This window comes from Aspergillus fijiensis, assembly GCF_003184825.1.
Source record: "Aspergillus fijiensis CBS 313.89 unplaced genomic scaffold BO72scaffold_24, whole genome shotgun sequence".
Taxonomy (NCBI): domain Eukaryota; kingdom Fungi; phylum Ascomycota; class Eurotiomycetes; order Eurotiales; family Aspergillaceae; genus Aspergillus; species Aspergillus fijiensis.
Window position 1 is genome coordinate 111,165 of NW_024469000.1, and position 21,861 is coordinate 133,025.

Below are 21,861 nucleotides of genomic sequence, written 5' to 3' on the forward strand. Positions count from 1 at the left end.
TAGCCCTTGTACGAGGTCCGGATCTTAATTCCCGGGTTGGAGATAGGCCAGAGACACCGACTAGTGAACTGTGGCATTAATCCCTAACAAGGTAACTAGCCCGATCTTATCATGGTAAAAGACCATAGATAGTTCTGTTTGTTTGTAAAGTATAAGGTAGGACTCTAGATTCTCGGGAGGTAAGGGCTTATTTACTCATAAGGTTGCGGGAAAAGGGTAGGTAGCTGGTATATCGAGAGATTTTCAGAAGAGATCAGTACTATAAAATCTGGGTAATTGTGTAGAGAGTATCATCAAGTATAGGTGCAGTTTTAGGCTTGATATTTAGATACTAGAAGACAGGCCCGGATTAGCTCTGTCGATAGACATAGCAGTTGTATAGTTGTGTATAGCCTTTGTTATAATCAAGTAAGATGAGGAAGGACGGAGCACCGGACCTGCGGCCGAATTGCTGTTCGGTAGGGTAGTTTGCTGTGCGAATGAACAAATTGATCTATTGATCGATCGCACTGGTAAAGTGAGGATTGTATCTCCTGCTGCATTAGATACTCGTCGCTATTTCCCTAGAATTTGCTAGTCTATTCGCTGTGACCAGGGTAGTGTACTGTGGATGGGCTATACATCGTCATTCATCGGCACATTAAGTAAACTAACACTGACTAGACTAAGCCAAATAAACATCAAATCATCTTATGTACATCTATCGTCGGCATTAACAACCCCACTCAAACATCCATCGCTGCTCGAATCTCCGTATGATCTACCATGAGGCCAATATATATGCAGTAAGCTCCAATCAAAATCAAAGCTAAATGGTCAACTCCGCCTTCTGGAAGGTGAACCCCTGCTGTTCGAAAACCCTACACTTGGCCGTCCGCCCCGGGTTCACCGTGACGCTCGGGACCACGCCTACCGACGCGACGACCCGATCCTCGTTGCCGCGGTACTCGGGCATGCGGTAGCCGCGGGCCCCGAAGATCTCATACGAGTAGCGGTAGGCGGGGCCGCGGAGCTGCAGGGCCTCGACATCGGGGTTCGGGTTGCGGGTGCGGAAGAACGAGGCGAAGATGTCGTTCAGGAGCTGCGAGTGCTGGATGTCCGTGGGGCCGTAGTAGGGGGCGACGTTTTGGGTCTTGCTGTTCAGCGTGCCCCAGACCAGGAGGACGTCCGAGGAGTGGCAGGTAGCGTTCTTGTCTTGGTTTGGGGAACAGATGGCGGGCGTGCCGACGGTGGTTTGGATGTGGCCTTGTGGGATGGAGAATTGGTAGAGGTGCGGGAATTGTTTCTTGGGGAGGGTGGTGTTGGCGGTGGTGGCGTTGGTGGTTGTGTTGGCGGTGGCCAGGTTCAACAGGTAGGATTGCGGGCAGGTCCATTCGCTGTGGGTAAGGGCATCGGCGGCGACATTACGGACGCTGTCGGTGGCATTGGGGTTCGTGGAGAAGGCATCGGAGGCAATCAGGGCTTTCGCCAGCGACGAAGGGTAGGCGAGACTGAAGATCTCCGCCAGGGCCACTTCGGAAGATCCCATGCTCTGGGTGACTTCGGCGTCGACGTAGAGGGCCGCCTCGTCGGCCACGGTGGTGAAAATGACGGGGACACGGTTGGGGAGGCGGTCCTCGGCGAGAAGGGTGTGGAATTGATCGTCGATGACGCCGCTGCCGGTGTCGTCGACGATTGGGAGGATGGGCTCGATGGATGCGAGGAGGTCGCTGGAGTGTAGCCAGCCGGTGGCAAGGGCTTTAGCGCTCGCGGCTGTGGCGGCCTTAAACTCCGTGCTATTGTCAAGGAACCTGCTCGCTGGAACAGAGCGGAGGCAAGAGAGTAGAGCGCTCTCAGACGTGGTCCCATTGCAGCCTACGGCACTGGAGATGAGAGGGGTAACGATGTCGGTGTAGACTCCGCGCGTGAACCAAGGCAGATCAACAGGGGCGGATTGGACGATGGCGCCGCTGAAAAGGCCCTGGGCTCCGGACGAAGAAAGCAAGGCAATCGCACTCTGGCCACCGGCAGACTGGCCAAAAATAGTGACTTGGTCAGGATCTCCACCGAATGCCTTGATGTGCTGCTTGACCCATTTCAGGGCCAAGATCTGATCCCGGATTCCATAGTTGCCGGTCGTTGAGTTGCCGATAGTGAGCCAGCCTAGGGCGCCGACGCGGTAGTTGAGCGTGACAACGACAATGTCGTTGCGGCTGGCGAAGTTGCCTCCGTCGTAGTCCACCATCGCTGAGGTCCCCTCGGTGAACGCACCTCCATAGAGGTAGACTGCAACAGGCTTGCGCTGAGAGTGCTTAGTTGTCTTCGCAGGGAGGATAGGGGTGTAGACATTCAGGTAGAGACAGTCCTCGGATATGCCGCCATTATCCAAGGTGCCAAAGCCTGACACGGATTGGATGCAGGAGTTGGCCATCTTCGTTGCATCGATATCACGGGGCCCGGAGTATGGGCGCGGTGGTGCAAAGCGCAGATCTTTCACTGGAGCATCAGCGAAAGGGATACCCAAAAAGCGAAACGACCGTCCGTCACGGTAGCCAGTCATGCGATACCCATCGGATTCAACGGAGACTTTAGATGAGTTCACAGCTGTTCTATCCTGGTCCGTCGTAGGGGGAACACTGGATGTGCAAAGAGCGGGCAACTTAGAGCCACAGGACACCGATACAAGCTTCTTATGCTCGAGGGAGAAGGCGCGGCAATCGTCGTGAGTAACCTGAGAAACCCATAACCTTTCATCGGACTGGACGTCCTGCACATGAACGAGATAGTCAAGCTGGTATGCTAGCTCTGTGCCATTGACCTGTGAGATCTCCTGCGCTTGGTAAAGTCTTTCTCCAATCGATTGGCACCGGGCTTCTGCTTCGAAACTCGAGAGACGATCATGGACAAGAACTGCGGCTGTACCGTTATTCTGAGGGCCTAAGTCGTTATACTTCAAGGCCTGGAGAGTGCCCAAAGCGTCAATGTTGGGAACATGACTCTTGCCAGTCGTTAGTGGAGCTGGCACTGCAAGAGCTTGACGACCCAGTAGCAGGGTTCCCGCAAGAATTTGAAGTTGCATCTTGAGGATATCCGGATACAACCACTGAATGTAGACCTGCAAGGAAAATCCAGGGCGCCAGCTATCTTTTTATAGTGCTAGACCGCAGGGTTTGGCCAGGACATTGGGCTCGTGCATGTTTTTCTCTCATTTTCTCGGAGCAATCGGAACGGCAATAGCAGACAACAGTGGGTTCAGAGTTGAAGCGAAGCTGGACTGCAGCATAGACACTAGGTGAGAGAGACCTAGAAGCGAAATCCGGGGTACCTTGGATTGAGAAGTCACACAATGCGGATTGGCCGGATCTACCCAGCAGCAGGATGTGGCGGAACCGGCTAACGCAGACCATAGACGTTGGCGTTGTCATGGAATATTCTTTTGCTAGGCCAATGGTTCTATCTAGCCGAGGGGAACAACCTGAATGGTTCTTTCGGCAAAGTAAACTGGGGAGCGGATCCTTGGCGAGCGGAGTCCCCTCCGAGGGACTGGCGACATCCGGCAACCGACAAGCAAGTGCATGTACTCGTGTAGACCACCGAGCAACTGTTGGGATTGTGGGGATTAGTATACCTCAACACCGAGCACCCTAACGGCTAGATCACCTTGGCTCGAAGGTTCATGGCGCCACATCTCAAGGTTCTCCAGATTCGGATTAGATCGAGACAGGAAGCCCGACACTATGCCTGGAATGCTATTTGGGATCTTGGGTGTGATAACCGATTGGTGACGGTATTGATGTCGGTCATTCAGCTCTTCATACCCTGGGATCGATCATAATTCTCTCTTGTCGCGGAGCTGATTGAGGAGATGCTAATCGCTGTTGCTCGCGCGAGCAACGTCTCGATTGAGCGTGCAGAGTGTATGCAGCAGTTTTCAGAGCGGTCCTCTCTGAAGTTGGCTTTTTTAGCCATCTAGGAAGAAAAGTGCAGCTGTAGCTGGAACTTTGAAGGGGCCAATTACCGTGTCAAGAGAAGTGTAACTCAAGGCATGACTATTGCGGCCCGCAAGCAGGCCAAATGACGTCGGGGCTGAGCCGTGGTACTGCATCACCAAATCTCAGTCGATTACAGAAGGGGGGGATCATCCGAGGGAAGGAAGCAGAAAGTCTAAGCCATGCATGGTAGATAGGTACCAGTGATGAACGTCTCGTGCTATGGCTTGGCTGGGCAAAGCGAAGTTGGAAAGAGGCAATTGGAACTTGGAACCTTGAACTTGGGAGGAGGTTGAGCCTTAACCGAATTGTGCCATGTACCTGACCTTCAAACAAACAAACAAACAAACATAACAATTGCAACAAATGTCTCCACGAGTACACAGCCCACAAGTATGAATATGGATAGCATATGCTAAGAGTCCAAAATGCTTCCAGATCACTGCAACTCACTTACGGAAACGCTCCACCTCTCGCTGACCCGAAATCTGCTCCTCAGGAAACCAGTTACCATGCATCCCATACGGTACACGCTGCGGCAAGAGCACACGAGCCACAACTTCTTTCATATCCAAGGCATCAATAATCCACAGCTCGCTCTGAGAAGTCTCGGGTGCTACGCCGTTTTCATCGAGCTGCGATTCATCGTACACGTAGGTGACGAGCCACCCATCGTCCTCGGACTGACCGTCTTTGCGAGCAACAAACGAGCACTCTTGCGCATACCATCCATCAGGCAAAGCAAAGACTCTGATGGGATCATTTGGATCATCAGAGGTGAGAACCTCGGCGACAGATCTTTTGTCCACACAACCATCCACCTGCGACGGAGGATCGGCGAGGCCTCGCGCAAGCAGAGCCGCCACATCAATTTTCACTAGGCATTCAACCTTGAAGTTGCTGATACAAGCTTCCGCAAAGTCTCCACTGCGCATCGAATTCCCATAAACGAAGCGAGTCGGTGCCATCTGGAGGTGATGCGGCACGTGTGGAAACTCAAAAGGAATCGCAGATAATGCCCACTGATGAGCTATCTGCTTTGGACTCCCCTTGTTTGGAGGAAACTGATAATAGTATAGGCGGCATTCTGGGCTTGCTGGAATGGTTATGTTTGGAGCTTCCAAGCCGCCCATATGATAAAGCGGAGCGGCACTGTTCATCCGGCACAAAAGCAGATGAACCCGCGTTCCATTGAAGGTCTCTTCATCCCAGGTGTTGACAGCGTGCATGATCATGCAGGGTGCTGTGGTGTACCATTCTACCTTTTCGGGCTCGTACCGTGGGAACACCCCAAAGCGTGTCTGGCCACGCCAGTTGTACTCGACTACTGGCCGGTTACGACGAAGATTGAACGGATCCAACGACACGGGCATATCCATCATGACGGTGTGTTTGCGCGATACGCCAAAGTCATGCATGATCTTGCCTCCCTGGAATCCTGGTACTGGTTTGTTGAGACATAGTGTCTGGTTGAAGGAGCTCTCGGCTGGTATGATCGAGTAAGTGACAAACGGGGCTAGGAAAGTCGCATGGAAGAGGAACATCTCTTGTGTCTGAGGGTCAACGTGGGGCTAACAGGGCGAGTCATATGAGCATATTTCTGATCCCATTATGAGAAATGGCTACCTACATGAGCCGTTGTCATCTCTTTGAAGAACCCTTCCACTCCTGGTCCGCCAAAGTATGGACGAGGTTTCTCATCCGTAGGCTCTCCTTCCGCTCTACTACCAGTGAACCAACCGACAGTCTTTAGCGACGGCAGAAAAACACGCATAGGAGGGCCCGTCTCGTTTGTCGCCAATACTCGACCATCATGATGCACAACACTCGTGTTGGCTGTGCTGGTCCGCCGGATGGGCCGAGCGATGAGACCCCAGAGCGAGGCAACGATTAGAGTCATCGCTCGTACAACCTCCATTAGCACGCGGAACACCGACGATCTTGGACTGATCAGAGTAGCCACGCTAGGGGTGACATGATGGAGCCGGGGATGTCGTGCAACAGCGTCATGTACATCAGTGCGGACGTATTGATTGACAAAGGTAGGGCGGACACCGGGGGCCTGCGCGATGCGCTCGAAGAACACGCCGGTGAGCATCCCATCACCATCGAACCAATGGAAGCCTCGGCTGGTATCAACCTGGAGGGGGTTGCTTCCGTTGCGCACATACTGTCCTCCGAGAAACTCCTCGGGAATTGCGCCTTCAGACGGACAGGGACGGAGATTCAGGGTAGTGTGAATAGGGGCATAGTTCCCGGCATGGTAACTTCAATCTTGTCAGCTCATTATGCATCAATGCTTCGAAGAGCAGGGTGAGACGCGAACGTACGGATGTCTTTTTGCCATTGTGTCTGTGGGAGCGACATTGTATGCTTCAACTGAAAGACGGTGAAGAGGGCCATGATATACCCCTCCAACATATTCTGACCAGCCGGATCATCCGAGTCCTGCTCACGACCACGATCGAGCAAGTCATAGTGGCAATACGAGAGCTATGAGGACTTGGCACACAAGGCTCATTTCAGCCCCGCAGGATACCTGGAGAATTGGGTCAAAATCTTGTTTCATACAAGATTTTATAGCATGACAGCTCTGCAATTCGACGGGAAACAACGCCGATCGGCTGAACTCAATCGAGCCAAGCCACTCTCCCATGTGAATTGATAGGCAGCGTGGGATACTGGCGTCGTTTCTTGATTCGTAACCTTCATGATCGGATATCTTCTTGGAAAGTCGAACTTCCCCGTTTGAAGGTACAGTACACGGTGTGGATGAGCCTAGGAAGAAGTGTTTAGTAGAACCACGAGAAGATGGATCAAGAACACTCGCCATCAACAATTTATCTGTGGTGTCTCTCTCTATGATCAAGGACCGAAGACATGCCCATTGCTGTCGTCACCTGTGCCTCGGGAGAACCTTGTGTTCTCCTGCGTTAGAAGATTTCAACGTCTGGAACTAGGTATCAGAAGCTCGCGATGTCGTTGTACGTGGGGGAAAAAGTGTGAGCAAGAACTAATAGTACAGAGAATGACACTACAGGTCGATTAGCTGGGAATGCCTCTCACTGTTTGGGTTAAAGCATCTGACGTCAAGACCACAAGCCAGGCTATTTCCATATTTGGCTAGATTTAAAGTGTGCCACATGACTTGAGGCATCTGCCTTGTTTACATTTACACTATTGATAGCTTGAGCCTACCTGCTCTCATACCATATAAACCACAGAGTCTGAAATATGTACTTGAATTCCTCATGTATCGTAAATCATCGCTCATTGACATCCATAAGTATGTACAAGTCTTGCTAATTAGAGGCCCCGTGCATACTATTTTCAGAAGCGGGGAAGATTAAGCAACGTAAGCGACCTGACTTCTGACAGGCACATTCTGATCCGTATCAGTCGAGGGGAAGCCCTGAACATTGACGCCCTTCCGGAAAAGGAGGCAATGCGTTGAGCCACCGAAGTGGAACATGCCGAGTTCGTCACCCTTGTTGACATGCTGGCCCTCCTTAACAGTGATGTCACAGGTCGAGACCTCGCACATGCCCACACCCAGGAAGGCCATAAGGCCGATATCCGGGTTGTCGCACTCGATGAACATGATGGCGCGGGTGGCAGTGGCTGTCAAGAAGCCCTGCGAAGTGACCTCACCGCAGGCATCAATCCCGTGCTTGTGCTTCTCGGTGGGGTTCGGGTCGCCAATGCCCTCGAACAAGGGCTCAGAGTAGTATGTGCCGTCCACGACGTAGGCCTTGACGATCTTGCCGGAGACGGGGCTGTGCCAGCGGTGGTAGCTCAGTGCGCTAAGGAAGGCCTGGTAGACGGTGCCACCGTTGAACTGCTCCGCCAGGGGGTCGAAGGCAAGCATGTCGTTGATCGAGTAAGGCTGGTGCTTGATCCAGAAGGTGTCGCGGGCTTTCACATTGTACGCGACCTTATAAGGCTTGGACTCGCAGGCATTGGCGATAATCTTGTCGTCATCAGGACCAGCAACCGGGCGAATCCCCTCCCGGAAAAGGCGCGTGAAGAAATCGTCCCAGGATTTGTAGCCGTGGTGAGGAGCGGAGGGGTCGCAAATGAACATCTCTTCAAATGTGTGGTCGGTCTTGCCGCCCAGGTTGGCCACCTCGACCAAATCGGACTTCCCCGTCTCGCCGAACCAGCCGTTCGCGGAGTCATCGAGGACGGATGCAGACTCGGGGGATCTGAGGAAGTCACCCCAGGCGTTGAGGACTTTCTTCAGCATTCGGTTGACGTCGGGGTCTAGGAAGGCGGCGAAACCGGAGGGGGTGCCCATAGGCCAGTCTAGGACAGCATTGATGGGCAGTCCGACAAGACCCACGCGGTGAGAGAAGTCGTTCCATGAGGGGGCGGTGGTGACGAGATGGTTGAGAACTTCCAGCATGTGCTTGTAATCGCGTAGCTGTGGGCAGCCGGTCGGGTCCGTCGCGTAGGTCCGGTTGCGCGGGATTTCGCCGAACATGGCGGCCATGAGTAAGTAGACCCTCGTGTTGGACTCGATAAGTTCTTGGAATTCTTTTAGGACTGGGTGAAGCTCGTTAGGCTTGTTGTGGTCGACGTGGGCGATAACGCCCCCGACCCATTCGTGATGCTCGTCTAGGGTGGAGGGCATCCATTTTCCGACACTAAGACATAGGGGCTTAGAAGGTGGACTGGAGCATTTGTGGTCATGAAGATATGGGCTTACCGGTGTAGTCGGGGAGTGTGGTGCTTCTTCTGGTGGGTTTGATGGGGAGACATGATGGGCGGCTGGCTGGTCTTGGCGGAATGTATGAGGAATCTGGGGAAGAAGCTTGGCTAATGCTGGGCAGGAACGAGCTCGGTTTATACCACAGCCTGCCGTAGACAATGGCCTGACGTGAGGTGAACTTGCATCATGATGATGCTGTAAAGACAGGGGATGGGCACAAGAAGTGGATCATGTTTGCGACGCAGCAGTAGGCACTGGGCTGAATCTGAAATGGTGGAGAGAACGAGTGATGTCATGGAAGTCATCTTCCGATGATCGCCGGTCCTTGCGCCCAACCACAATCCTATGCTGGATTTCTAGACCTCGCTTAACAGTCTGGTCTTTCTTTCTTGCTTTATTTAGATGCTAGAAGATGCGCTAGTCTTGGTCAGAGGTATGTTGTCGTTGCAAGGAAATTCAATTGCAGGGAGGTTGAAGAGGACTCTAATGTACTGTTCGTAATATCCCGGGCGTGGTCACGGGACTATTTAGATGCTCCTGCTCATCATGGATCTAGCGTTCTATAACTTATTCTTGGTTCTGTCTGAGCTGCCTATTCACTTCTATCACCTATAGTCGTGCCACCTTATCCAAGTTCATCGTCTCCAACTCCATTTGTCCCATCGCCCACCTCATAATAAGTTGCACAACGGCGCCGATTTGCTCCTCAGTGTTATCAGCATGTATCATGAGTCGCACGCGGTCCATGTTCCTCGGCACAATCGGAAAATCGACTGCGTTGACCCAGAATTTAGCCTGCTTTAGGGGCTTCGCCAGGCTGCGCGCCTTGCCCGGCTGTGTTAGCAGTGCGAAGATAGCGGACCTGAATGTCCTAGAGCGCCAGCCTGTCTCGGTTGGAAGTCGAATGATGCCTCTGTCCTTAGCTTCCTCCCATTGTGGGTGGTTTGTCAAGGTCAAGTAGGTAAACTTGATGTTGTGCTGCAGTCGCGCTCGACGCTGTGATCGTGGTAAGCTTTTCTCGTTCCATATATCGATCTGGCTCTTAACTAACTCTGTCACCGTCCTTACTTGCCAGCAGCTCATATGCAGCCCTTATAGCTGCAACTGTCACAAAGCTAGGGGCTGTTGTGAAAAGGACATTGCCGGGATAATTCAGCAAGGTTTGCTTGATCGTGTTGTTGCATAAAACGACACCTTCAGATAATTAGCCGACGCGTTGCAGATGAAGCTAGGACTCTTACCTCCTGATGCCCCGAGGGCTTTACCACAAGTCTGGACCCTGATAGTGAACTCTTTTTCCAAGCCATATTGAGCAATCAAGCCTGATCCATTAGGCCCAACGAGTCCGTTGGAATGCGCTTCGTCGATAACAAGCACATAATTGCCCAGAGGAAGTGATTCAGATGCTATTTGAATGATCTCATGGATGGGAGCCTCGTCTCCATCCATGCTGTAGACTGATTCAAAGCAGATAAACACCACTTGCTTGCCCTCTGCGATGCCGTGGTTCCGCTCTCGAGCGTTCTCGAGACAATTTCGGATGGAGGCACAGTCGTTGTGCACAAATGGCACCGCCTTAGCGCGCCCATTCTTCATCCCCTGACGGGCACAGGCATGCATAAGTTCATCGAAGATGACGATGTCCCCAGGCTGCGAGATCACAGACCAAATGGCCACATTTGCGTCAAACCCTGAGCCGAATACCATTGCATTCTCAGCCTTGTAAAATGTAGCCAGGTCACGCTCAATATCTTCAGGATACTGCCTGGTACCTTCGAAGATGCGGGTGCTGCTGCTCCCGACTGTGAAATCTGGTTGTTTCTCAAGCTGGTGCAAAAAGGCTCGACTCAAAGCGCCAGAACCTGACAAGGATAGGGTATCGTTGGATCCGAAGTCGATGGTGCCTTGCACTTCGCTTGGGGAAGCTGGTTGAATCAGCCTCCCCTCAAGCTGGCGCTGGTCCAAGGCCAGTCGGAGTTTGCGATCAAGAATTTCGGGTCCCAGAGCCATAGTGTGGAGAGTTCCTAAGGATCCAGATTGATGTTTGCGAGTGTCAATCTGCTTGTCTGCCTGCTTTCATTGAACCTATATACTTGTGGTGTTATGCCACTACTTAGCCCGCCTTCGAAGCATGCTATCTTATTCCAAACCCACCTGTCCACATCGTAGAATCTGCCAAGCTCCATCGATTGATATCCGGATCTCTCATTCAAAATCCGGTATTATACTTGCGAATTTCCTGTTGACAGGTCCAGCATCTCATGTGATGAATCGATGAAGTATCTCTTTTCAATGTCAGCCCTTGTATTCGCGCTGGTACATCCTGCTATTGTCAACATATCATCGAGAAGCATACCTAATGTCATTCCGATTCATCTGAAAGGGGGACAATACCATAGAATCCACCTCAGCCATGGTTCTTCCCGATCTAATTGTCAGCCAAGCCGCGTGGCTTACATCTAGCGAACATGCCAACTATTTCCGACAGCTTATCACCAAGCATTGCGATACTACGATAGTCTATTGCGCGGATGTGGGTGTCATTTAAATTGATGGCGCTCTGGCCGTTTCATTCAACAAATGGAAGACGTCATGAAGCAGATTCACACACTGACATTGACTGGCCACACACAGGCCTTTTGAATAGGTTAAACTCAATCATATGACTTAAGGATAAACCTACCCGGCTATGCAGCCATTAGGGACCATGCCAGCTACCAACCACTACAAGTCGAGTGTTCATTGAATTGTTTTGTCTTTTGGGATCGAGTTACCTCACGCTCTCATCAAGTTAAAAGCCATGTCCCATCTGGTTTCAGGCAGTGGAAACGTCAGAGACTAAACCTTCAGTTAGACTCTAAACAGATGCCTTGGAAGTTGCTGGTCGTGACACCTGGCTCCGCCTTTCCATCAACTGAAATGGCTACGCCAGGAAACTTGGAATCTTGCACGAGAAGCTGAAAACCCCGCGAGGTGTTAAGCAGTTTTCTGATAGGTCTTTCCTCCTCATTATCTGGTAGCTTAAAAACGCACAAGTCGGTTCGGGTCCCAGTAGCCAGCTGCATAGGCACGTGTACATGTATCATTGACTTCCAGTGGAGGAAGAATTCTATCAAGTCTATACACGAAGCGGAAAGCTCGAAACTGTCAGCTATTTCATCCATGACAGGTCACGTGCCTGGTTTTGTCATGATCGACCTTCCGAGGACGGGTATTCCTGGCATGACAAGAGGATGTACATCCGTCTGGGGATATATATGCCGATGCGCATACAGCATGCAGAACGGCAACAAAACAAACAGGACATGAGTAGATATAGTACTCATATTTAGCATGAGTGTGTACATATGTATATAGAAATTACTCATCACTGCATGCACACCACATATGTGTTGTGTACTGTACCAGTCCGGCAGCGCAGGCACAGGCACGTTCCCGAACTTTCCGCAGACACTGCGATTTCTTTCCAAGTGTTGATGATGTCAGTGGCAGTGATTAATTGACTAACGCAAATAGGCCGGTGGGTGGTGGAAAAAGTCCCAGTCCAGCCAGTGCTGAGTAAGATGAATTCTATTTCAAGGGCTGGTTAGTTTAGCTTGCACTTTGCAGTCTTGCACTACTAATAACACGGGACTGATATGGATCCCGGGTGGGGCAAAGACCCAAGCATGGAAGCAAACAACAACCAACAGGGCAGTCCAACAGGGCAGTCCAACAGGGCAGTCTGCCAGTCACAAACTACTAGCTAGGTAACAATCCAACATCCGACTTTCCACTTGAACACTTGAACCACTTTCTGTTTTCAACCAAGCCATCCAATTCAACGGCACCGGGCCACAGGGCACAAGACCGAGGGACTGCCAGGCTGCCAGCCCACTTTGACCCGTGGCATGTTCCAAGTTCCAAAAGCAGAAACTTTCAGAATTTCAGAGACTTCTTCCGGACCCTGAGAATCAATTGCCCGCGCCCTCAATGAATGGTCAGTGTTACAGTGAGGTGGGGCGGGCAAGTCGCGGGATGCCGAAGGATGGAACTTCCTTTCCATCTTTCCCACACAATCACACCCTGTCCCAGTGTCCCTTCACCCTTCAAGCCAGCCCCCCCCCACCCCACAGGAACCCGATCGAAAATCTGCACTTGCTGTTCCTTCCGTACCTTGCGACGCGACTGCGTACGTATGTATCTATGCACGGTTGCCCACTCACTGCCACTATTTGCAACGAGTACTAAGTCTACCAGGGGGCAAAAGAGGCAGCACTATTCTCAATTCTTGCGCGGACTCACGACAACCCACATACAATAATAGCGCAGTGGCAAATAGCCTGAATTATCGCAGAGGCGCTTCAACACGACAATGTTGCGCCTCATATTGTGACTGTGTGAGGAACACGAGGTCTTTCACCCGGCCAAGCAAGACAAGAGTTTTAGCCTGGACAAGCATCATGAGACGAAATGCTTTGCAGTATCGGTCACAGGGAAAACGGTTCGTGACAAGGCATCGAAATGGCTGTTTCATGCCAATGTCACCATACTCAGAATAGCTTCACACATGTCTCGCTCTCTCGGCCCATCCCAATCTCCCAGCGAGCTGTCAACCCAGCATTTATTTATTTGACCAGGTCAACGGCGGTTCCAGACTGACACGGGAATAATTAATGCTCGACGTACGTAGTAGATCCTAGAGTCTTATACCTCTTGCCTATAGGGTCGGTGACGACGCTTATCTTGAGAATCCAGATACGGCAAATGGAACCTGTGCGGGCTCAAAACCGACCGGATTTTGACAACAACCCAGACTGGTCGACAAGCGACATGAGTGGATATTGATACAGACAGAACGTTTTGCATGAGGAATTTACCGGTTCTGATTTATCTGGTTGGACCGAATGCTGGGTTGAACTGATAGCGGGACTCTCTCCCAGTCTCTCCCAGTCCCTCCTCCGGCCCTCCTCCCCCTCCATCAGCACAAGAAGTGAGAGCGAGAAAGTGGGAAACCAAAACCAAGTCCCCATCAAAAGAAACACATTTGTCTCAATTCACCCAATCATGAGATCCTGATATGACGTTTCTTATTTTAGCCACCCATCATGGGCGAAAGTGAGATGGATGTCTTGGATTGCCCACCTCACCGCGGCCCTACTGCGGGTCGGTGGTTTCGGATGTCTCATGTCGCCTCGTCGAACAATAATGCGGCCGTCGTCATAGTTGGAGAGGCACCGCTCCAGCAAAACCACTCCAGCTGCGCTCCATTTTTCTCCCCCATCTCGCCCGCTTGATAGGATTTCTCCCCTGCTGCCATAATCCATCATAATCCTTGTTGTGTTGCTGTTGGTTTAATCGACAAGTCACTCGTTTTGTTCGTCTTTTATTCCTCCCTCATATCCAACTCTCTACTGGTTTATACTTCCCGCCGTTCGTTCGCTTCCCCGGAGTCAGGGCATGTAGGACAATTTCAGTGTTATTCTTATCTTTTTTTGAGTCGCGCAATTATCGGTGCAGACCACTTTCTTGATGTTCGTCCCGGCAATGCAGCGCTCGGCGATTCTGATCCTATCGTTGCTGAGCATCACTGCATTCGGCTGGCCGTACGATGAATCGCTCGTTGACTACAACTTGAATGAAAACAAATCAGCAGAACACCCAATCAATTACTGGGGAGAATGGTCAGGTCACGACTACCATCCCTCGCCAGATAACTGGCGCTTTCCCGTCTATACGATCTTCCTGGACCGCATCGCGAACGGTGATCCCGCAAACGATGACATTAACGGAACAACCTTCGAACATGTATTGAACTCCAATCAAATGCGCCATGGCGGCGACTTGGTCGGCTTGATTGATTCGCTGGACTACATCCGGGGTATGGGGTTCAAGGTATGGGAAACCACAGACCTTTGATACCGTGTGACGCTGCTGACCGGTTAGGCTATCTACTTCGCTGGAACCGCCCTGATGAACCTTCCTTGGGCCTACGATGGCTATTCCCCAGTTGATACCACTCTTCTCGACATGCACCATGGCACACTCGAGGACTGGAGACGGACTGTTACCGAGATCCATGACCGTGACATGTATGTGATTATGGACAATACGCTTGCAACGTGAGTATCACCCTCGAGACCCCTCGCATTCAAGACTTTTAGCTCACTTTTCCGCAGCTTGAGTAACCTGATCGGTTTCAAAGGCCATCTTAACGACTCGGCCGATTTCAACCCGAAAGAGTACGAAGTCGAGTATATCTCAGAGAGACAGTACGCGGACTTTAAATTCGGAAACGATTACAACGAGACTTGCAATTACCCAAGGTTCTGGAACGAAACTGGATATCCATTGACCGGCGGAGGTGTCGAGGATTTGAAAGGTTGCTACAACAGCGACTTTGACCAGTACGGAGAATTGGAGGCATTTGGTAACTTCCCTGACTGGAAGCGCCAACTCACCAAATTCGCCTCGGTGCAGGACCGTCTCAGAGAATGGCACAAACCCATCCGCGATGTCATCACCCAGCATTCCTGCATTGTGATTGCGAGTCTCGATATTGACGGTTTCCGATTCGATAAAGCTGTACAGTCGACCCTGGATGCACTCGGTGACATGACTGCTGTATATCGTGAATGTGCGAAGAAATATGGAAAGAAGAATTTCTTCCTCCCTGGCGAAATCACGTCCGGAAATACCTTCGGTAGTCTTTATCTCGGCCGTGGCCGTCAGCCTGATCAGACACCAGACTCAGCAGGAGCCGCTGTCAAATTGACGAATACTTCGGATGAGTACTTTCTTCGAGACGATGGGCTTCAGGCACTCGATGCCGCTGCCTTTCACTACACGATTTACCGGTCGATGACTCGTTTCCTCGGCATGGACGGTAACTTGGTCGCCGGTTTCGACTTGCCCACGGATTTCATTGAGGCTTGGAACGGCATGTTGGTGACAAACGACATGATCAACGCGATCACAGGCGAGCTCGACCCGCGACACATGTACGGAGTCTCTAACCAGGACAACTTCCGCTGGCCCGCTGTCAAAAATGGCACGGATAAGTATCTCCTAGGTTTGTACATTGTCACACTGGAGCTTCCTGGTATTCCTCTAGTTCTGTGGGGTGAGGAGCAGGCTATGTACGTGTTTGATGCCACAGCCTCGAATTATCTATTTGGTCGGCAGCCCATGACTTACCACACTGCCTGGTGGACTCACGGCTGCTTCAACCTGAACACTTCCAAGTTCTACGATTTCCCCAACGAGAAGGGATTGTACGGGTGCCATGATATTACTGTCACCTACGACCAGCGGAACCCGGCTCACCCTCTTCGCAACATCATGAAGCGTATGTTTGAGGTCCGCGAGCACTACCCGGTTGCCAATGATGGTTTCTACCTCGAGACCATTTCCCAGCTCACCCAGGATATCTATTTGCCTGGATCGTCGACTACGCCAACAGTTACTGGTCTCTGGTCAGTGCTGCGAAGCTACTTCCCAGGCGTTCAAAAGGAGTCTACCGGGGCCAATAACACCATCTGGCTCGTCTACCACAACGACAACAAGACAGTTACCTACGGCGAAAACTGTAGCAACAAAAGTTCTGCATTGCTGGCTCCTTTCAAATCGGGCTCAAAGCTGAAGAACGTTTTCTATCCGTACGACGAGCTTGAGTTGGAAGATGGTCCCAGTGGCCAGGACTACGGCTGTTATAAAGGCTTGAAGCTGCTTCCTTGGGAGTACCGTGCCTACATTGAAGCCGAAGACTTCGTTGAGCCTCGTCCTACCGTGACCGAATTTATTCCAGGTCACGACGTGCGCCTACTTTCCATGGATGACAAGGCTCAGACGGTCAATATCTCGTTTGGCTACTCGAAAGAGATGGACTGCGACGGTATCACGAAAGCAGTCTCCCTGAACTCCACAACTCACAAGGGTATCACAGCCTCATTGGACAAGTCCACCGTCACTTGCACCAACATTACTGCACGAACAAGCAAGGAGAACTATGTCGGCGAAATCCCCACGATTTGGACATGGTCTGCTCAGTTGACTGATGTGTACCATGGTGTCCATCAAATCACCGTCAAGAATGTTTCCACTACCTCTGGGACTCACACTGACTCTGTGGACCGGTTCTTGTTCCGTGTCGGATCTCCGAGCAATCCTCTGATCTCGCCGTTGATGAACTACTCGAGTACCCTGGTACACAAGTCCGACAATGGAAATGTTATTGTGCAGCATGAGGCTGCGGGTGCCGATCAGTTTCGCTACTCGACGACTTTTGGCCGGAGCTGGTCCAACTGGACCACGTATGAAGGTGGCAACACCACTATTCAGGATCTTGAATTTGACGGCACGAAGAGCCAGAAATGGAAGGGAACACACGTCCAGGTGCAATACTTTTCCAGACTTACTGGCAGCAGTGCGTATCTGCAGGAAGGTGATATTGACTGGGAGGATGGGGTGCCTCGCCGATTCCCTCATCTGTGGTGGAATGGTCCATACAACCAGTATGGTTACGATTCTGGTCTAGATGCAAAAATGCGTTACGATAAGAAAGAGCAGCGCTGGAAGTACGATTTTGTCACCGAGTGGCCGTCTGTGGGACAGATCAGTGTCTGGGGTATCGGAGAAGATGGTATCCCTGATACGACCGAGGTTTACGGCGATGTCGACAACTCGTCCGTGGTGCAGAAGCTTCCTCCGTCATATCTCTCTTCCAACGTGATTAACATCACTGATTTGCCTCCCTTCCCACACCTCGGGTGGACCATCTCCTTGAACGATGCCACCTTTCGATATGATTTGCTCCCTGTTGGATCGGGATGGGCGCAGCTTGTGCTCTATGTCCTGTTGTGGGTCATTCCGATCCTTATGGGTCTTGTGGGTGTCTACTTGTTCATTCGGACATTCTATCGCGTCGAACTCAACACCGACGGTAACATGGCTACCAAGGATGGTGCAATGCCGCTAGTCTTCTGGCGCCGACTCAAGGACAAGCTCGGTAGTGACGACGACTCGGTTCACGCAATGTCTGACGTATCAGGGCCAATGGACGTGGCAATTGCCGGCGTTCCTGAAGAACGGCGGACCGTGCTTATCGCTACCATGGAATACAATATTGAGGACTGGAAGATCAAGGTCAAGATTGGTGGTCTTGGTGTAATGGCGCAGCTCATGTCCGCGAATCTCAAGCACCAGAACCTGATCTGGGTTGTTCCTTGCGTTGGTGATATCGATTATCCCACTGACTCGCCTGCTGAACCCTTCGTCGTCACCATTCTAGAGAAGCCATATCTTGTGAACGTCCAGTATCACATTGTCGATAATATTACCTACGTGCTTCTTGACGCGCCAGTCTTCCGTCAACAAACTAAAGCGGAGCCTTACCCACCTCGTATGGACGATCTTGAGAGTTCCATCTACTACTCAGCTTGGAACCAGTGTATCGCCGAGACTATCAAGCGATTCCCCTCGATCAACCTCTATCACATTAACGACTTCCACGGCTGCTTGGCACCTCTGTACCTTCTGCCAAGTCAAACTATTCCCGTCTGCTTGTCTCTGCATAACGCTGAATTCCAGGGTCTCTGGCCATTACGCACCCAGCAAGAGAAGAAGGAAGTCTGCTCTGTCTTTAATCTTCCCGTCGAGGTTGCTACCAAATACTGTCAATTCGGAAACGTGCTCAACCTTCTTCATACTGGAGCCAGTTACCTACGATTCCATCAACGCGGGTTCGGCGCTGTGGGCGTGTCCAACAAATACGGAAAGCGCTCTTGGGCTCGTTACCCGATCTTCTGGAGTCTTGACAAAATTGGCAGTCTTCCGAATCCCGATCCCTCTGACACAGCTGCCCTGGACGAGAACGCAGATGCTCCACTTCTTTCTACTGAAGAGCGAATTGAGCACAAGCTGCAGGCGCAGAAATGGGCTGGACTGAACGAGGACCGTGATGCTGATTTGCTTGTCTTCGTGGGCCGATGGTCGAAACAAAAGGGCGTGGATTTGATTGCCGATGTCATGCCGGCCATCCTATCTGCCAGACCTAATGTTCAACTGATTTGTGTAGGCCCAACCATCGATCTTTACGGTAAGCTAGCGGCCACCAAGTTGGAGCGGATTATGGAGATGTTCCCTGGGAGAGTTTTCTCTAAGCCAGAGTTTACCATCCTGCCTCCTTACGTCTTCTCGGGTGCCGATTTCGCGCTTATTCCATCGCGAGACGAGCCATTCGGTCTGGTCGCTGTTGAGTTTGGTCGAAAGGGTGCCCTGGGAATTGGTTCTCGCATCGGTGGACTGGGCCAAATGCCTGGTTGGTGGTATACTGTGGAATCAGATGCTACACGCCACTTGTTGCATCAATTGAAAAAGGCCATCAAGTCTGCGCTCGACTCGACTCAGGAAACCCGTGAGGAGATGCGTGCCAACTCCGCCAAGCAGCGTTTCCCTGTACTCGAATGGATCCAGAAACTTGAAGTACTACAAAGAACCGCGATCCAGATCCACTACAAGAAGAACCAGAGCACCGTCGCAGGCCCCATGCCGGAATCACAGACCTACTGGGAGACACCTAGCATGCCTCCGAGTGCCCGTAACTCCACGCTGAGCCTTACTGGTTTGGCCGACGGAGGCTCGGACAATTCTCCCGGAAAGGTCATGCTTAATGCGCAGTCTCGACTACAGGAATTGCAGGCAGATGATAACAGGAACAGCGGCCTCGGCCGCAAGCTTTCTCTTGGTCGACGAGCTGGGCCTGGCCAAGGCAAGAAACTTTTTGGCAAGCCACGCGGCAGTAGAATTGTTGAGCAGGAGGACGATGATCTGACTGATTTCGATGATGAAACCGATGCTACTCACCAGTCGGACTACATCTCTCCCGACGAGGCGATGAGGGCAGTAAACAGCACTCTGGCGGCGCAGGAACTCGGACAGACACTCGGAAATGGAAGCTCACTCTCACTGGCCGGTCCCCGACGGGGTTCTCACCTTGGGGTTCCAGGCTCACCCGGCCAGATCTCGCGAGCATCTTCTCCGCTCCCGACTCCATCTGACTGGCCCTTGTCTCCAGGCTTGAGTGAGACCACTCCCTTTGCCCATGCTCGCAATGTGTCTGTTCTATCTCTACCTTCCGTTGTGGGTGACCACAGTCATGGCAACGAGACCCAGCCTGTCTTTGAACTACAGAAGGTCGATCCTACCTTCACGGACAGCATGGGCCACTTCACTCGACGCTTCGAGGAGCGTCTTAGGAAGTACGACAAGAACTCCATCAATGATGACTGTATCGAGACCTACCTGATGAAGAGTGAACGCAAGTTCTTCAATATGTACAACGACGCGCAGCTTAAGAAGCACATTGAAGACCGACCCATGACCTCGCCCAAATCCGAGAACTTTGTCCAAGACACCTCGTACAATCGTGTCTCAGACGCAGGGCCGAACTCCAACGAAGATGAGATTGACCGATGGCTCGCTCGTTTGGGGTACAGCCGTCCGATGTTCCTACAGCGATTCATGAGGCGGCGCATTGGAAATTGGCCGATTTACGCTCTCTTCCTTGGTCTTGGGCAGATTATCGCGACGAACTCCTCGCAAATGACCTTGTTGGCCGGTCAGGTTGGTGAAACAGCCACCAAGGTATATGTTATTGCCGCGATTTACTGTGTTTCTTCGATCTGTTGGTGGTTCCTGTACTACACTGTTCCTTCGGTGATCGTCCTCAGTCTTCCCTGGTTTATCTACTGTATGGCTTTCGTGGTCATGGGCATTTCGCCATTCGGTGCCTCTACTCTTGGTCGCGCTTGGGCTCAAAATGTGGCTGCTGGTGTGTATGCTGCTGCGTCCTCCAGCGGCTCGCTCTTCTTCGCCCTCAACTTTGGTGATCAGGGTGCAGTCCCCGTCAAGGATTGGATGTTCCGTGCCGCTATGATCCAGGGTATTCAGCAAATCTACACCGTCGCTCTCTGGTACTGGAGTCAAAGGGTCACAACGGTCGAGGTCGCCGGCGTTTCTACTCTCGCCCTGAACACCTGGCGCCTGACTGCAGTGGTGATGCCCATCGCCGCTGTGTGCTTCGTGATCGGTGTCCTTCTTGCTCTGGGTCTGCCAAAGTACTACCGTCAGGCACCGAGCCGTATCCTCGACTTCTACACCTCGCTCCTCCGTCGCCGCATCGTCCTCTGGTTCTTCTTCATGGTGATCATCCAGAACTGGTTCCTTGCCGCTGCCACTGGTCGCAATTGGTCCTTCCTGTGGTCCTCGAAGCATGCGAAGACATGGGAGGTTGTTATACTCGTGATTGGGTTCTTTATCGTGCTCTGGATTGCTATAATGCTTCTCTTCCGCTACCTGGGCAAGGAGCATACCTGGGCACTCCCTGTCTTCGGATTGAGCTTGGGTGCTCCCCGATGGGCCCAAATTTGGTGGGGAACCTCGAATATCGGGCACTACCTTCCTTGGGCTGGCAGTCTTACCTCTGGTGCGCTTGTTTCGCGAGCCATCTGGCTTTGGCTGGGTGTTCTCGACGAGATACAGCAAGTCGGACTTGGTATGATCCTCCTGCAAACGTTGACCAGAGTCCACGTTTGTTTTGTGCTCTTGGCCGCACAGGCCTTTGGCTCCATCGCTACGATGGCCGCGCGTGGATTTGCCCCGAACAAGGTTGGACCAGGTGGTATTTCGCCCGATGTGGGCACCAGTGTTGACAAGGTTGGAAACGCCTGGTTCTGGATCTCGCTTTTCTTCCAACTTCTGGCAGCGTAAGTGTTTGCCCTCGTCTTCAATCGTTGCGTACATTTATACTAACGTGGTTTATAGCTGGGGTTTCTTCTTCTTCTACCGAAAGGAACAGCTCAACAGGCCTTGATGTGATCATGACTTGTGTTTAATCTTGTTTTGCATATACCATGCATATATATATCATCTCATTTGTATCTATAGAGAGCCTGTATAGACCCGTTTGGTCTTTTTTTGTCCGTGGATTCCGCAGTGTTTCTTAGCGTTGTGGGTATGATAGAGTGTGCTTGCTGTATATACTCATGAGTAAATAGTTTTGGAGAGGTAGCTGTTGTTGTGTGGTGGTACATATATCAGTTCTCACGTCCATTCTTCTTCCCTCAGGCTGAGCGTATCCCATGATAGATAGTAGTCTTCCATATTTTCTATTTTTTCACCACATAATTGTAGCAGTAGCAGTTA

The 21,861-nt window shown here is 51.6% G+C and overlaps 5 protein-coding genes across 5 annotated transcripts; 1 reads left to right on the forward strand and 4 right to left on the reverse strand.

Annotated features, from left to right (window-relative positions):
* Positions 1 to 675: 675 nt before the first annotated feature.
* On the reverse strand, positions 676 to 3,207 carry BO72DRAFT_111260 (putative cholinesterase). Its single transcript, XM_040938951.1, has one exon. The coding sequence runs from the start codon at positions 3,056 to 3,058 to the stop codon at positions 809 to 811; it is 2,250 nt and encodes a 749-aa protein (XP_040801099.1). The 5' UTR covers positions 3,059 to 3,207; the 3' UTR covers positions 676 to 808.
* A 1,210-nt stretch (positions 3,208 to 4,417) lies between these two features.
* Positions 4,418 to 6,315, reverse strand: BO72DRAFT_496420 (carotenoid oxygenase family protein; the record flags this gene model as incomplete). The annotated part of the gene is made up of 3 exons (XM_040948627.1): positions 4,418 to 5,539; positions 5,599 to 6,235; positions 6,299 to 6,315. 3 exons carry the CDS (start codon positions 6,313 to 6,315, stop codon positions 4,418 to 4,420), a joined length of 1,776 nt encoding a protein of 591 aa, XP_040801100.1.
* An 825-nt stretch (positions 6,316 to 7,140) lies between these two features.
* On the reverse strand, positions 7,141 to 9,026 carry BO72DRAFT_448158 (phosphatidylserine decarboxylase family protein). The gene is made up of 2 exons (XM_040944721.1): positions 8,677 to 9,026; positions 7,141 to 8,614 (listed from the first exon to the last, which is right to left on the reverse strand). The coding sequence occupies exons 1-2, from the start codon at positions 8,727 to 8,729 to the stop codon at positions 7,315 to 7,317; spliced, it is 1,353 nt and encodes a 450-aa protein (XP_040801101.1). The 5' UTR covers positions 8,730 to 9,026; the 3' UTR covers positions 7,141 to 7,314.
* A 240-nt stretch (positions 9,027 to 9,266) lies between these two features.
* BO72DRAFT_429259 (aminotransferase class I/II-fold pyridoxal phosphate-dependent enzyme) lies at positions 9,267 to 11,159 on the reverse strand. Its single transcript, XM_040943068.1, has 5 exons — positions 11,036 to 11,159; positions 10,834 to 10,964; positions 9,921 to 10,764; positions 9,731 to 9,873; positions 9,267 to 9,675 (listed from the first exon to the last, which is right to left on the reverse strand). The coding sequence occupies exons 3-5, from the start codon at positions 10,687 to 10,689 to the stop codon at positions 9,289 to 9,291; spliced, it is 1,299 nt and encodes a 432-aa protein (XP_040801102.1). The 5' UTR covers positions 10,690 to 10,764; positions 10,834 to 10,964; positions 11,036 to 11,159; the 3' UTR covers positions 9,267 to 9,288.
* A 3,031-nt stretch (positions 11,160 to 14,190) lies between these two features.
* ags3 (alpha-1,3-glucan synthase Ags3) lies at positions 14,191 to 21,529 on the forward strand (the record flags this gene model as incomplete). Its single annotated transcript, XM_040941300.1, has 4 exons — positions 14,191 to 14,553; positions 14,605 to 14,780; positions 14,838 to 21,422; positions 21,481 to 21,529. The coding sequence occupies 4 exons, from the start codon at positions 14,191 to 14,193 to the stop codon at positions 21,527 to 21,529; spliced, it is 7,173 nt and encodes a 2,390-aa protein (XP_040801103.1).
* Between the last annotated feature and the right edge of the window lie 332 nt (positions 21,530 to 21,861).